At 56.8% G+C, this 14,696-nt stretch overlaps 2 protein-coding genes across 3 annotated transcripts in view; both read right to left on the bottom strand.

Moving 5' to 3' along the window:
- The window catches only part of CRYBG2 (crystallin beta-gamma domain containing 2), a 25,312-nt gene extending 14,900 nt beyond the window's left edge, over positions 1–10,412 (bottom strand). Inside the window, exons 1-5 of one of the 2 annotated variants that reach the window (XM_045545883.1) lie at positions 10,042–10,412; positions 1,876–4,435; positions 1,443–1,490; positions 1,246–1,358; positions 956–1,085 (exon numbers count right to left, since the gene is read on the bottom strand). In XM_045545883.1, coding sequence (XP_045401839.1) covers positions 956–1,085; positions 1,246–1,358; positions 1,443–1,490; positions 1,876–4,377 — 2,793 coding nt within the window. In that variant the 5' untranslated portion in view covers positions 4,378–4,435; positions 10,042–10,412. Of the gene's footprint in view, positions 1–955; positions 1,086–1,245; positions 1,359–1,442; positions 1,491–1,875; positions 4,436–10,041 lie in introns of those variants that run through there. The other variant, XM_045545884.1, reaches the window with a different exon arrangement.
- Positions 4,562–14,696, bottom strand: LOC123634877 (collagen alpha-1(I) chain-like). The gene is made up of 5 exons (XM_045546557.1): positions 14,495–14,696; positions 12,427–12,496; positions 10,042–10,781; positions 9,800–9,875; positions 4,562–4,672 (listed from the first exon to the last, which is right to left on the bottom strand). Exons 1-5 carry the CDS (start codon positions 14,677–14,679, stop codon positions 4,562–4,564), a joined length of 1,182 nt encoding a protein of 393 aa, XP_045402513.1. The 5' UTR covers positions 14,680–14,696.

Genomic DNA, 14,696 nt, shown 5'->3' with positions numbered 1-14,696 from the left:
GGCTTTGAAAACTCCTGTCTTACTGGGCCATTGCCCTAGTTAAGGCTAATCAGCTCTTGTCGTCTCTTAACCAGGAAGATTGCAAAAGCTCCGGACTGAGTTATTCATTAAAAGCAAAAAACAAACCAAAAAAAATCCCAAATGTGTGATAGACCCTGCTTTTAGAGTCACTGTTCTTCCTTCTGGGTCTCCCTAGTGGTGGGGATGGTTTTCTCAAGCTTCATTTCGAAAGTTTGTAAATCTGTGCTGTCAAAACAGTGTTGCTGGTTTTTTCCCTTTACAAATAGTAAATTACAATGTTGACTTTTGAAACCACACACCCCTCCCTCAAAAATCAGAGGCGCTCCCGGCTGGAAATCACAGCCCTTCCCTGTCTCCCTGCCTTCAGGATTCCAGTCTTTTCTCCACCTGGCAGCCAGAGGGACATCCATAAATCCCCTACCTGATTAGATGGCGTCCCTACTTCAGATCCAACCCTCATAGCCCAGCTTGACTGTAAGTCCTGCAGGGCAGAGAGCAGATCTCACCCCCGCCCATTGCCTGGCACAGTGCGTGGCACACAGTAGACACGAGTGAGCATCTGCGAACAAATGAATGAACAGACGTGCATGGCACCTGGGATCTGACTGTGGGCCTGAGAGCCGGCCCCTGGGTGGCAGGTGACCCCACATCCATTCCTGCCCCGTCTCTGCTGCTCTCACCTTGTCCTGCTCCAGCACCAGCTCAAACTTCCTCCGGCTGCTTCCCCAAGCTGGGGCTTGGCCTCTGCCTGGCCCCTGACTCCCCAAGCCAGGCTGCACGCTGCCCAGAAGCCCTTTCTCCCCCAGTCAGCGCCAAGGGCAGGAATCTACAGGTCAATCCGTAGTAAGCCCCCTTGCCCCCTACTCCATATGATCTCTCCCAGAGATTCCAACTCTAGGCACTCGAGGCTGTGTGCACCCTCCAGCCCACTCACCCGGACAACCCTCCTTAGGGAGCCAAAGCCTTGGGTGCCCCACGTTGGCCCTGGGGCTCTGAGTTCCACATCTCCTTCAGGCAGGACCATCTTCCGGCCCTGGAACTTGGGCTTTTCGTACAGCACCCAGCTGTGGACACAGAAACCCCAGGTCACAGGTGAGGAGGGGGATGTGCCCAGGATCTCTGGGTAGCTGATGGGGTTTCTGCCAGGCTGGCCTGGGCACTCCTCACTGCCCTCCGCACCCCCAGATTCACAGCCAGGTTGCCCACTGGGCAGTCCCCACTCACCAGCCTCGCACCACCCGTATGGAGGCTACGCAGGCCCAGCCTGAGGCATCAGCAATGTCTTCCCAGACCTCCCTGCTGCCGCCTTGGCAGCCAGGCTCCGAGAAGAGGATCACCTGAGAAGGCACAGAAGGAGTCTCAGGCCCCACCCGAGGCCCCCACCTTCTGCTGCCCTCACCCACTCGGCCCCACGCCCCTACCTTTCCAGGCCTGGTGTTCAGCTTGCCCTGGGTCTTTAAGGCTGGGCTCTGAAATGGAGGGGATGGCAAGAAGTCTTATGGGGTCACCTCTTTGCTGCCTTCCCACACCCTGCCATTCCAAGGATCCCACATCCTCCCTAAGGTGTAGCCCACTGAGGATGCCACGCTTGTTCCCAACCCCCAGGGGCCTCATCACCCTGTCCCAGGAGCTGGGTGTCCATCACTCCCCTCCCCTCCCCCAGCTTCCAGGATATGGGAGCCACCAAGCCCTTTGGAATCCTCAGAGCAAACCTCCCACTGTCCAGATAGGGAGACTGAGGCCCAGAAAGATGGGCCTTCACAGCCTCCTGCCCCCAGAGACCCTAACCCTCACCCGGTACCATTCTCCTCACACCACCCAGACCCTCCCTGGCCCACCTGAGGCCTCACTCACCCACCCCTCTGGGGACTGGGAACATGCAGGCCTCTCTGGCGGCAGCCTTTCGCTGCAGAGCAGGGGCAACTGTCCTGGCACCTTCCTGAGCCCTGGTGCTCCATGGGGCGGCAGAGCAGATAGCTTTGTGCCCAGTGTTTCTGGGGTGGGGGCCTCCTTGGTGGCAGGCACCAGACTGCCAAAGAGGAGGCTGCCTCCGAGACGGGAAGCAGGTCTGCTGCCTGCCTGCAGTTCCAGCCCCAGCTCTGGGTGGGGGCCCTTGGCACCTGCTACGTGCTTCTTCATCATCTCCAGAGGAGAGCAAGAGGCCTGGCTGGGCCTGGCGGGGCGCAGGTCCCAGGAGGGGCCGGGCCCAGCTTTCTCCTGCCTGCGCTGGAGCTTCTCGTCGTCACTCAGGTAGGGGTTCTCTGGCTCCTCCTCCTCCTCCTCCTCCACCTTCTCTTCCAGTGCAGGCACCTCCTGGGGGCCGGGTCCCAGCACCCATGGCCCGGGCTGGTCCTCCTCTATGGCAGGCAGCGTGGCATACATGGCCAGGTAGGAGGAGCGCGGGGCTCGTGGCAGCCGGTGAGTGCGGAGGATCTCAGGGGGCTCCATGCTCCGCAGGGTATCCAGGAAAATCTCTAGGTCAGCATCCAGGGCCACCTCATCCTCCTCCCTCGGTGGTTCTGGACACGTCTTGCCCTCAGTGGGGTCAGGGACAAGCTGGGGCTCCATGCTGGCCTCTGTTTCTGTGGCCTCTGGGGCAGGGGTGCCTCCTGGGCTGGGGGACACCTTGTCCACTGAGGAGGATGGGGCAGGAAGAACAGGAGGGTCCTGGAAAACCACTTTCTGGGCGGGAAATGAGGCAGCAGAAGCACCCGAGCACTGGGCAACCTCTTTTTGGGTGGGAGGTGAGATGGGGCTCCCTTCAGAATTCTGGGGAACCTTATCCTGTTTGGAGATCAGGGGAGCAGGAGCAGCTGGCCCTTGGACAGTCTCTTCCTTGGTGAGGGAAGGGGCAAGGCTGCCTGCAATACCCTGGACAACCTCCTTTTGGATGCTAGGGCTGCCTTTGGGGCCCTGGACAACCTTGGTTGAGAGGGATGAGGCAGCAGGAGCACCAGGGCCTTGCACTACCTCTTTCTGGGTGGCGGAGAAGACAAGGACATTTTTAGAGTCCTGAACAAACTTATTCCTTGGGGATGATGGAGCAGAAAGACCTCCTGGGCTGGGGACAGTCTCCCTTCTTGTAGAGGATAGAGCAAGAGGTTGGCCAGGGACTTTCACACCCTCGCTCTTCACCATGGGCAGGATAGTGGCAGCAGGGGGGTCCGTGAGCCCTTCCCTTTTTACAGTGGGCAGAAAACGGGGAGTGAGCTGGGCCCTGGGGTGAGTGGGCACCACAGGCTGCTCTGGGGGGTGGGCTGGGTCCACGGAAAGGGCATGGGTCTGGAGTCTGGGCGAGGAGGGGACTGGTGCTTGGCCCTGAGAAGCCTGGAGAGGGAGCTGGGTGGGGCTGGAGGCTCTCTGCACCCTCGGGTGCTCATAGGCCCTGGCATCCAGGGCTTTGTCCTGGTCTTGGTCTGGGTGGGCTACAGGGACATCCTGGTTCTGAGGTGGGTGACCTTCTGCTGGGATGCCTGTAGGGACCGGGGCAGAGGTGTCCTTTAACTCTGCTGTCTCTGTCTCCGATGGCTGCTTCAGGGCTACCCCTGCTGTGCTGCCCAGACCCAGGGTCCTTGGCACGACACCCACAGGCCTAGGCAGGTGGCTGGCAGGTGGGTTGTGCTCAGTAGGCACAAGGATGGTTAGCAATTCCAGGGCCTGGCTGCGGCTGGGCGAGCCCTCAACCTGAGGGCTCACCACCATGGCCCGCACCGTGCGGGCAGCGTTGCGGCCCCTTGGCAGGGCCTCACCCGGAAGTGACGGTTCCACGGTCACAGAGCTGCTCACCCGCTTGTGCACATGCTCTCCCACCACCGTGGTGGTCCGCACGGTGCGTGTCACCCGCCGTTCCTCGAGGCCCCGGGAGCTCCCACTGGTGAGACCCACACCTGGGTGGGGGCTTGGCTCTCGGGGGCCAGGCAGGGGCACTAAGAGCTCAGTCCTGGCCATAGCTCCCAAGCCTGGGAGCTCTGTCCTGGGAGGTTGGGGGCTGCCATCAGCGTGGTCCATGGCTTCCTTCAGCCACCCCCCTGGCCTTTTCTCCTTGTAGGGTGGCGTGTACTTCTTGGAAGAGATGGGCCCATGACTCTGGACGTTCTTGGAGCCAGCCCCATCCCGAGGGCCCTGGTAACTCACAGTCTCTTCTTCCCGTGTAGGAAAGCCATTGACTTCCCCACGATGGTGGCTGTACTCAAACATCTCCTCCCTGGGGGATTCCATCTGGGCCCCTGACACCAGGGACACCTTGTGCAAACGGTGTCTGATCTCTTCCTGGGCAGGGGGCCGCTGCCGCCATGTCAGCGTGGCACTCACCACTCGGGCCTCAGCCCGGGCCGGGGGCCCACCTGCCTCCTCCATGCTGGGCCCTGGCGACCTGTCCTGTGGCGTCCTTGCCTCACTGTGGTCCAGCTCCCTGCTGACGGTGCCAGGAAGAAGAGAGATGAGGGTCAGAGCGTGGCGAGAATGGTTTCCCAAAGTGCAGAATAACTACCCCTGCCACTGTCAGGCTGGGTAACTCGGGCAAGTCACTGGACCTTTTGGGTCATTGTTTTCTTATCTGTAAAATGGCCAGGAGCCTTTCATCCAGCCCCCGCCCACTCTCGGGTGATCTCCTATGCCAGGGTCCTTCCAAGGGTGAAGCTGAGGCCTGCGCCTAAAAGGAGAGCGAAGGGAGGAAAGGAAGGTGCATCTGGCCCGCCGGTCATGGAGGGGCTGGGACTGTGCCCGAGGAGCCCGGGGTCTAGTCCTCCAGGAGCCAAAAACTAGGAAACTGGAAAGCCGAAAACTGGGCGAGGGTCGTTCTAACCCTGTTCCTGACTGTTAAAAGGGAAGAAAGGAAAGGTGGCCTTTGGCCTCAAGCAGAGCTAGGGTCCCCCAGGCCTGTCGCTCCCTAGCTGGCTGACCTTGGGCAGGCCACTTCTCCCCTTCGAGCCTCAGGGTCCTCGGCCACAAACCTGAATTAATGACTGTGTGCTTCACGGAGTCATGCCAAGGTCCAGTAAGAGAGAAAGAATGAAAACTGACTTTATAAACTAAAACCCTGGCTCATAAACTTCCTGCTGTCACTTTGGAGATTTGGGACCAAATTTTAGCAGGTGTGCACATGTGTGTACTAGCATGAGCACGTGGTGATGATGGTCAGAGCGTGGGGCAAGTCTGTGTGCATGTGTAGGTCTAAACAGAGCCCCTCAGGACATGGCACTTTGGGCTTTACAATTGTACTTTCCCCTCAATTCTCTCCCCAGACTGTTATTTCCCCCATGGAACAGATGAAGAAACTGAGGGTCAGAGAAGAGTGACTAGCTCAGGATGGTGCAGTTATGCAGTTGCCAAGGTAGGGTTTGAATTCCCATCTCCTAAGCTCACATCTAGGCATCCTCCCTCCTACCCGCAGGGCCAAAGTTCTGGGCACTGCTACTCCTCTGCCCATCAGTAGAGCACATCTCACCCTCACTCCTGGAGGCGCGAGGCCTGGGTCTTATTTTTTTCTTACCCTCCCTTGATCTCTTGGGGCCCCATAACCTTCTTTACTAAATGGGGATAATATTAACGCCCGCCTAAGAAGCCCTCTAAGCTCCTGCTTTGGTTTGAATATCTGCCTCTCCAAAACTCATGTTGAAATTTAATCCCCAGTGTGGCAGGACTGAGAGGTGGGGCCTTCAAGAGGCCATTGGGTTATGAGGGTTCTGCCCTCATGAATAGATTAATCCACTCGTGGATTAATGGATTAGTGAGTTAATGTGATCATGGGAGTGGCTTTAGAAGAAGGGAAAGGGAGACCTGGCACCCAGCCCCCTTGCCCTGTGATGCCCTGCACCACCTCAGGACTCTGCAGAGACCCACCAGCAAGAAGGCCCTCACCAGATGCACCCCCTTGACCTTGGACTTCCCAGCGTCCAGAACTGGAAGAAATAAATTCTGTTGCTTATAAATTATCCAGTTTCAGGTATTCTGTTATTAGCAACAGGAAACAGACGAAGACAACTCCCTAGGAACTCTGTGGTAAATTTCTCTGTTTTAATCGTTGCAATAACAACAGCAGCCATTTATTGAGAGTTTACTCTGCCAAACACCTTGCTAAGTGCTTTATGTTCATTGTCCCGTTGAAGTCTCAGAAGAGTCCCATGACCTTGAGACCTCACAAAGAATAAATTATTAACACATTATAAATAAATATTTCCATTTTGCAGATGAGATTTTAAAAATGCTCAGAGTGGTTAAGAAATTTGCCCAGAGTCACATGGTAGCAGAGTCAAGACTTGAACCCTAACCCTTCCAAACACCTTCATGTATTTATCTGATAAACTGAGTCTCTTTGGTTTGTGGGTTCACTTTTAAAGGGGGCCACATCAGTCCTGGAGGAGCTATCCACCCCCATTCCAGACTGCACTGACCAAGGCAATCCTATTCTGAGACCCCAAGGACCGCAGAGAGATCAGCCTGTTCAGTCCCAGTCTCACTGCTGGCCTGTCTTCAGCTCCGTTCCTCCTCTCCATGAGGCCGCCCCCAAAGACCCCACCCCAGCCAGAAATGGACCCACTGCCACAACTCCCCTCCCCCATCTCCGTCTCCTTCCCTCCTGAGGAGCTGGTGGAATCTGGAACTTTGACCCTACCCTATGCCCAGCCATGACTCAGGTTTTATGAGGGGCAGAGATGAAAAGGACTGAGGCCCAGGAAAGCTTGACCTGACTCCAGGACCGCTGGTGGCTATGACAGCATCTGGGACAGGGTCTGGGGGGCCCCCAGAAGGTGGGGCTTAGATAGGTTCCCATTCCCCCAAGCCAGAGCTTCCTGAGAGCAAGGCACAGCCAGACACCCAAGGCCCTGGATTTTAGCCCTTCACCAAGGCCCCAACACCCTCCCCTGTCCTCATTAAGGACGGAGCCCCCCTTTCCCACTGGAACCCCCATCCTCTTCACTGGGACTCCCCCACATGGAGCCTGACCCCTTTGCTGAGCCCCCCAGGTCCCTGTCCTCCTCACTGAGTCTCTCTCCATTTCTGAATAATAGTACAACCACCTACCCTTCCCTAAGACCCCTTGTACCTGATGGTGCTAATAGTAACTCATTCATTCAGTCATTCACTCATTCAGTGCTAATTGTGTCAGGTGATGTGCTAGGTCCTGGTTAAACTCATCCAAAGCCAACTTTCTCATGAAGGTGGTATATTAGGAGTCCAGAGATCAAAGAATTAGATGTAAAAGCAGGAACAACATTTGGAAGGCCCAGTCAGCTTTGGCACGGCAACAGGAGAGCAGCTTTAAAGGAAGCCGTTGATGATCAGATCAGATATATTGTCAATGACCTTCCAACAATCAGAATTCAGTGCCTTTCCCAGCCCAAACCAAACCCTGGACAACACCCCTGGCAGTCACTCATTCCACAAGCATGTGGTCATTGGCTTCTGCTCGCATACCTCTAGGGCCAGGGAGGTCACCACTTGACAGTTCACCTGCCCCATCCTTGGACAGTCATGACTGCTAGAATGTTCTTCAAACTATGCTGGAATGTGCCTCCCTATAGCTCCCCCGTTTTGTCCTTGCTCTGAAGACATACGCCAATGACGCAGGCTGCCTCTCCTGAGCCCGCAGAAGGACCCATTCCCAAAGCCCTTCTTCGGGGCCCCAGACCAGAAGTGGATTTGTTGGCAGGGTGACCTGTGAACTCGGAACAAGGTGTGTGGAGCTGAGAAGGGAGAGGCTGAGCAGGGGGCGGGGGGAGTGTGGGAAAGAGCCTTGTCTAACCCAACAAGTCCTGGATTCTCCCGTCTTACCTGTGAGTCACCCCCAAACTAGGCCAAACCAGTCCACAGGCCCACATGCCGGCAAACACATGCCGCGTCACCCAGGCACACGCACCGACTCAGACGCCAACGCAGACCCACCGAATTACACAGGCACAGAAATACATCCAGACGCCTTCGTGAACACACAAAATCGGAGACACAAGACACACACAAACACACACGCAGACACTCACCAAGAAACACAAACACCCAGTCACAGAGTTACAAACACAGATGCTCAGAGATACAACAGATATACAAGTCACATACATGCACAGAGAAACACACAGGCATAATGACACACATGTGCACACAGTTAATTCACAGCCACAAGCTCTCCTCCCCCTAAAATTCACCTACACCTGAACATGGACACACACACTTGGATGCACACACATCTTCCACGTTCCCACTTGCAGCCCCAGCTGTGTCTTGCCCCGCTCCACATTTGCCAATCCTGGCCCAGAGATCCCTCCCCCACATAAAAAATAATGTCCCTAGAAGTTAAGTCACCTGTCTCCCTCTCTAAGTGAGCCCTAGCCTCCCACCTGAGTCTGTCATTATCCACCTGGGCCCAAAATAGCCAGGAAGTGTCAGATAGAACCCGTGTCCCCCCAGCTAACCCTATTGCTCTTCCCCTTCCCCCACTCCAGGGCCAGCCTCATCCACCCTCCTTCCCTCTCTCTGCCGCCCTCCCCTCCCCATCCTCCCACCCCCCACTGGGGCATCCATACAGGTCTCAGAGCCAGCCTGGGTCTCACATCTCCCTCTTCTTTGTTTTTTTTTTTTTTTTTTTTGAGACAGAGTCTTGCTCTGTTGCCCTGGCTAGAGTGCCGTGGCATCAGCCTAGCTAACAGCAACCTCAAACTCCTGGGCTTAAGCAATCTTCCTGCCTCAGCCTCCCGAGTAGCTGGGACTACAGGCAGCTGCCACCATACTCGGCTAATTTTTTTTCTATATATATTTTTAGTTGTCCAGATAATTTCTTTCTATTTTTAGTAGAGACAGGGTCTTGCTCTTGCTCAGGCTAGTCTTGAACTCCTGACCTTGAGCCATCCTCCCGCCTCGGCCTCCTAGAGTGCTAGGATTACAGGCGTGAGCCACCGCACCTGGCCTCTCCCTCTTCTTTGGCACAGGACAAGCATACTTCACCCCTGCCCAGAGGACCCAGGAATTCCTGATTCTGATTCTGCCTCTCCTAGTACAATGTCCCCAAATCCACCACCATGATCACAGAAAACTCTAGAGTCCAATCAGCAACCCGGCTCAACCCTCCGCTCTCTGCATGGGGTCAGAGGTCTCTTTGCAGGGCAGGCTGTGAAGTGCTTAGAGCACAGACACTGGAGGTGTAGAAACCTCAGTTCAAATTTTGGCCCCTTCACTTTCAAGTTGACTTTGGGCAACTGACTTAACCTTTCTGAGCCTTAGTTTCCCTACTGTAATTAGGTGGCGGGGCATGGGATTCATGGGACTATTGTGGGGATTAAATAAAGTCATGCTCAGAAAACAAAATGTGACAGCCACCCCATCAGCCTTCAAAGCCCCGCCTGAGACCTATGGAGGTCCCACGTTCAACCCTCCTCACTGAGTTTTGGGGGACCCATCCTTCTACCTCTGAACCCACCAGATTTAGGAGAGTCATTTGTACACAAATAAAAAACCAGGGCTTAGGAATCCTGACGCCTGTTCCTGTGGCTGCCAACGCAGAGCCAGGTGGGGTAATTATTGCTGCCACTGAGACGTAATTAATAAGCATCCCTGCTATTTTGGCAGCTCAACTCTCTAGAGTTCAAAGCATGTTCCTGTAACCACCTCCTCCTTCCTCATCTCTAGGCACCAAATCCACTTGACAACTTAAGGCCCAGAGAGGTTAAGCAACTTGCCCCAGGACACCCAGCAACTTGGCTGGGTGCCTATTCCCAGGCTGGGTCTGTGGCCTCCTGAACAGAACTGGGGAGTGGGGGGTGTTGCTGAGGAGAAGGTGACCCCCCACCTGCCCATCATCTCTGGACAGGCTTTCCCTTTCCCTGGGAGGGCAGGGGAGAGCAGCAGGGGTTTCAGGAGGTAGCCTGTGGGTGAAGGGAGGAGAGGAGGCAGGAGGGTGGCAGAGTCGGCTCACGCTCAGGGTGCTGAATGAATGGGCCTTGAGTTGGAGAAGCCCAGGGAACAGGCAGAGACGCAAGACGCCAGTCTCGCCTCCACCATCACCCCACACGGGGACAGACCCCCACTCACCGTCTGCGTAGAGACCCAGGTGTCCGGCTGGCCCGGAGCTCCTGCCGCTGGGCCGCGCTGCCCCGATGCCGTCGGGCTCTCAGCCGGGGCTCCCAGGGCTGGGCGGTCGGACACCCCGTGATGGGGCGTGGCCCCTGGGGAGGCTCCCGCCAGCCCCTGGATTCCTCAGGGCCGCAGGGGTGTGGAGCTGGTTGGGCCGGTTCCTCACCCTCCTCCCCAGGTGCCTGCGCGAGCCCCTGCAGGGTGACAGTGATGCAGTAGCGGGTCCTCCTGGCAGAGGGACGTGTGTGTAGGGTCTGAGCTGGCTCCCGTGGGGCTGGCCCTGGGGTGCCAGGCTTGCCCTTTGCCCCCTCTGCCGTGGAGAAGGAGGCTGGGCGGGGCAGCATGGGTGCGTCTTCCAGGTTGCCGGGTGGCTCAGGCCTCAGAGGGACCGCTGGAGCTGTGTCTGGGGGTTGCTGACGGGCACAGCCTGGGGATCCCTGTTCCCAATGTCCAGGAGTGGGCCCCGGGAATGGGGGGTGCCTGGTACCAGCAGGCTCTGCTGAGGCCACAGCCAGTGCCAGGCTCTCGGGCCCCACGGAGGCATGGCTGGCCAGGTCAGAGGCGCTGCCCACAGCTGGCCTCTGTAGGCGCCCCAGGGGCTGAGCGGGCCCCCCTGAGATGCGCTGTCGCTTCCAAATCCAGAAACCACCATGGCTGCTTGCGCGGAGGTCCCCTTCTGAGGCGCTCTGGGCTCGAGCCTGGGGAAAGTAGGAGCAGGCGTCAAGAGGGGCAGGGGCATGGTGACAGGGTCTCCCTTGCCCTCCAGGCACCCAGGGTTGCCCTCCTTGGCACCGCAAAGCTGAGCAGGGCTCTGACACCAAGCTGAGCTGCCCTAGGGAGAGGCTGCTGGGGCCACCAGAGCTGGACAAAGGGGCACAACTCACCACTTCCCATGCTATACACGAGGAAAGTGCAGCCCAAAGAGGACAGGGACATGGCTAAGGTCACACAGCAAGGCACAGAGAGCTCCCAACTCTCAGGTGCCACACTGCCTCCCAGGTGAAAAGGCACCAGGGCCTGGCCATGCCTCCCATAGACTGGTGATCTGAGCTTCCCCACAGGCCTACTGCACTTTCCCAGGCGTCCATAGGCCTCTGGCCCTTTGGCACCAGCTGCCCTGGGGATTAGGGGTTACGTTGGCACGCCTGCCTCCAGTGCCCATGGCCTCTGCCCACTCCAGGCTACCAGAGAGCCTGCAGCCACCTCCCTTGGCCCCTCCCAGCGTGATTCTCACAGCAGAGCTGGGAGGAGGTACCTGGGCATAGAGGTGTACCTGGGACATGAGGGAGCCAGGGAAGAGGGTTCCCCTGAAAGTCAGACAACACCTGACTTCTGTCTGCTCTCTCTTCCCCTGGGGGTTCAGCCTGGCTGTGCGGATAAGCACTCAGGATCCCAGACTCACACGGACGCTGCCCCCCAAACCACCAGTTTTAAGGGATGGGCTGTGTCCTTGGCAACAGAGGAGCCCGATTTGGGGTCAAAATTCCTTCTAGCAGGGGTCCTTGATCCCAAATGACTTAATTTACTCATCTATGAAATAGATACAGCCTCTCATTCCCCAGGGACTGAACACAAGAGACAAAAGAGCACAGTGATCAATGTGGGGGTCTGGATAGGGGCAGCCTGTGCTTGAATCCCGGCTCTGCTGCTGCCTAGCTGCAATATCGCTTGCATCTCGGTTTCCCCGTGTATAAAATGAGTGTGATATTAACAGTACCTGCCTTCTGGGAGTGCGGTGCAGATTGTAGGAGATAATCCGTGCAGAGTGCCCAACACATAACGAGTCAGTTAAACTCTAGTAATTACTGATGGTATTCAGGACCAAAAAGACACACATGACTGAGCCACTTCCAGAGGAGGCTGCTCTGCTCCTCCAAGGGGAGAACACCCTGTCACTGTCCGATTCATGGCTCAGGTCTCCACTGCAGATGGGGAAACTGTGGCCAGAAGGGGGGCCATGCCAGGAAGTGGGGGAAAGGGACTGAGGAAGGGGATGGAGCGAAGGGGGTCCTGGGAACAGGTACTGCCCCTACATGCCTCCCCTCCCCAGCACTAGGAAATCACATTTCCTGTGGAAGGTGCAGGCCCCATTCATGCTGGGCCTTCCACTTCCATTACTTTATTTCTCACAATAGCCCTGAAAGAAAGGCATTATTGTCCCCATTTTGCAGATAGGGACACTGAGGTTCAGAGGTGGGGAGTGATCTGCTCAGGGTCACACAGTGGATCAGTAGCAAAGGGGGGACTAGAACTCCACCTGTCTGACTTGTAAGTCAGGGTTCTAAGAGCCTGGCCAGCCCTCTGGGACCTGCTGTCCCCCGCCCCCCTTGGCTTCTCTCCTACCTTGAGGCTGACATTGCTGGTGCTGCCTTGGCCCTGAGCCAGGTCAGGGCAGCTCTGGCCACTCCAAGGCCTGGGAAGGAAGCACAGGGGGAACAGAATGAAGTTGCCTTCTCCTGTCTCAACACCATCACCCCCACACCAGACCCAGTGGCCCTCTCCCCTTACCTTCTCTCAGGGCCCATAGCCCAGCAGGACAAGCTCCTAAAACATTTCTGTGGAAGGCCTTTGTGTCACCCTCCTCTCTGCTCCCTCCCCCAGCTGTCCACTCCATCCCCAGAGGCAAAGAAAGAATGGGCTTGGATCAAAAGCAGGACTGGCCTTGTATCTGGGCTAGAATACAGGGAAAGGATAGCGCTCTGATAATTCAGAAGCTTGCCACTTGCCGAGGCCCTCCCATGTGCCAGACTTTGCCCTAAGTATTGTGCTTACGTGATCTCCTTTAAGCCTCACAATAATCCTAGAAGGTGGCTGTTAGTGTCCCCATTTTTCAGATAAGGAAACTGAGGCCCAGAGAGGTGAAGTGACTTGCTCAGAGTCACACAGCTAAAGAGCCTTGGAGTTAGAACTCCTGGACTTAGGACTCCCACTCCAGAGGTTGCCTGGACATCATGGCAATAATAGGGGAAAGATGGGGAAATGCCTTGGCTCCTCTTCCATGCCATCAGGACCCCCAACCCAGCAATCAGAGGCCTGTGCCTCAGCACTGGGGTCCCATTCCTACAGCCGGTGAGAACCGAGTGCAAGTGCACATATGGCATGTGTCATCACGCCAGCCCTGCCAGGAGCCTGTACAGCCCCTCCTCTGCCCTCCCCACCTGTGACTCACTTGTACTTCCAACCCCGCCTCCTTCTCTCCTAGTGCCACCTGGGCCTATAGGGCAGGTTTCTGCCAGACAGGGTAAAGGGAGAGGGCGTGCCTTCCAGGCGGGGGCGGGCAGGGCACTGGCAGGGTGTGGGCACCCCAGGGCACTCAGGCTTCCAGGCATAGGGTGGCTAGGCCCTCCCCTCCGCTCTCTTTAGGGTGAGAGAGCAGTACAAATTCCTCCCCTCATTCTGCCCCCACCACGCCCCCCACCCCTCCTGGGTGGCTGAAGACAGCTGTGCCATGATAAGATCAGAACAAATTGCCCAGTAACTGCGCAGACGTACAAACACCATGCCCGAGAGCACAAGCCACGGTCTTCCGGGATACGGGGCCTGTGAGCTCCTGGGGTTCTCTTGGATTTTCACTATCGCCCTCCCAGCCTTTCAGCTCAGCCACCCACAGGGTGTTTTTCCTTCCACTCCTCCATCAGCTACCCGGGCATGGGCTTGGAGAGGTGAAGCAATCTGCTCAAGGTCGCACGACCAGTGGCACCTAGGGTTAGGAGCACTTGCATGCAGTCTGGCAGTCTGTGAAGGCAACAGAGCTTCAGGATGTGGGCTCTGGAGTTAGACTGCCTAAGCCCGTATCCTGGCTCCACCACTTCCCAGCTGTGTGGCTTAGGGTAGGTGACCTCACCTCTCTGAACCTCCATTTCCGTATCTGAATCACACGGAATACTTGCTTCATGGGGCTGCGAGGATTACGTGAGATAATCCAGGTAAAGCACAAAGCAAGCAGCAAATAAAAGGCTGATTGTTGTTACCATCTAGAGCAATCTCCAGGTGGAGGGATGATGGAGAAAACCTCTCCGTGGCAACGAATGGCAAAGGCGGTGCAGTCTAAGACGACTCTGGAACCTTTCATACTCATGACAAAGGGACATGAAGACATTGGCCTGCTATGTGAGAATCAAAGTCCACAGGGGAGGGAGGAACTACTCCATTTGCCTTTAAACTTTGTCTGGAGAGGAAATTATTGTCTGTAGGCCGCCTGCCTGACTTACGAAATTGTAAATGTTTTAAAGTTATAAAAGAGCACAAGGGACCGTTCCACATTCACACCCCAAATTGTGGCACACTGACACATATTCTTATGCGTTCACGCTTATGTGATCAGTCACTGCACTCTAGCGCGCGCACACACATACACACGACCCCTAGGGCCCAGGGGCGCCCCTCCCGGCCTTTCTCCATCTCCCCTCACCTATCCCCGGATGTGGCCTCCTCCGAGGTCTCCTTCCCCCTCCGCTCCCTCCGGACCCCTAGTCCGGCCAAGAGGCGGACCAGGCGGGCCCCCAGACCCCCACGCCGTTCGGCCATGGCAAGGGCAAGGCCCGGGGCTTGGGCCGTCTGGACACCTGACAGCAGGGCCACCCGGATCCGCTGCATTTGCGGAGAAACGCCTC

The sequence above is a fragment of the Lemur catta genome, chromosome 3, assembly GCF_020740605.2.
Source record: "Lemur catta isolate mLemCat1 chromosome 3, mLemCat1.pri, whole genome shotgun sequence".
In the NCBI taxonomy this organism is placed as follows: Eukaryota; Metazoa; Chordata; class Mammalia; order Primates; family Lemuridae; genus Lemur; species Lemur catta.
This window is presented reverse-complemented; position numbering and strand designations above follow the sequence as displayed.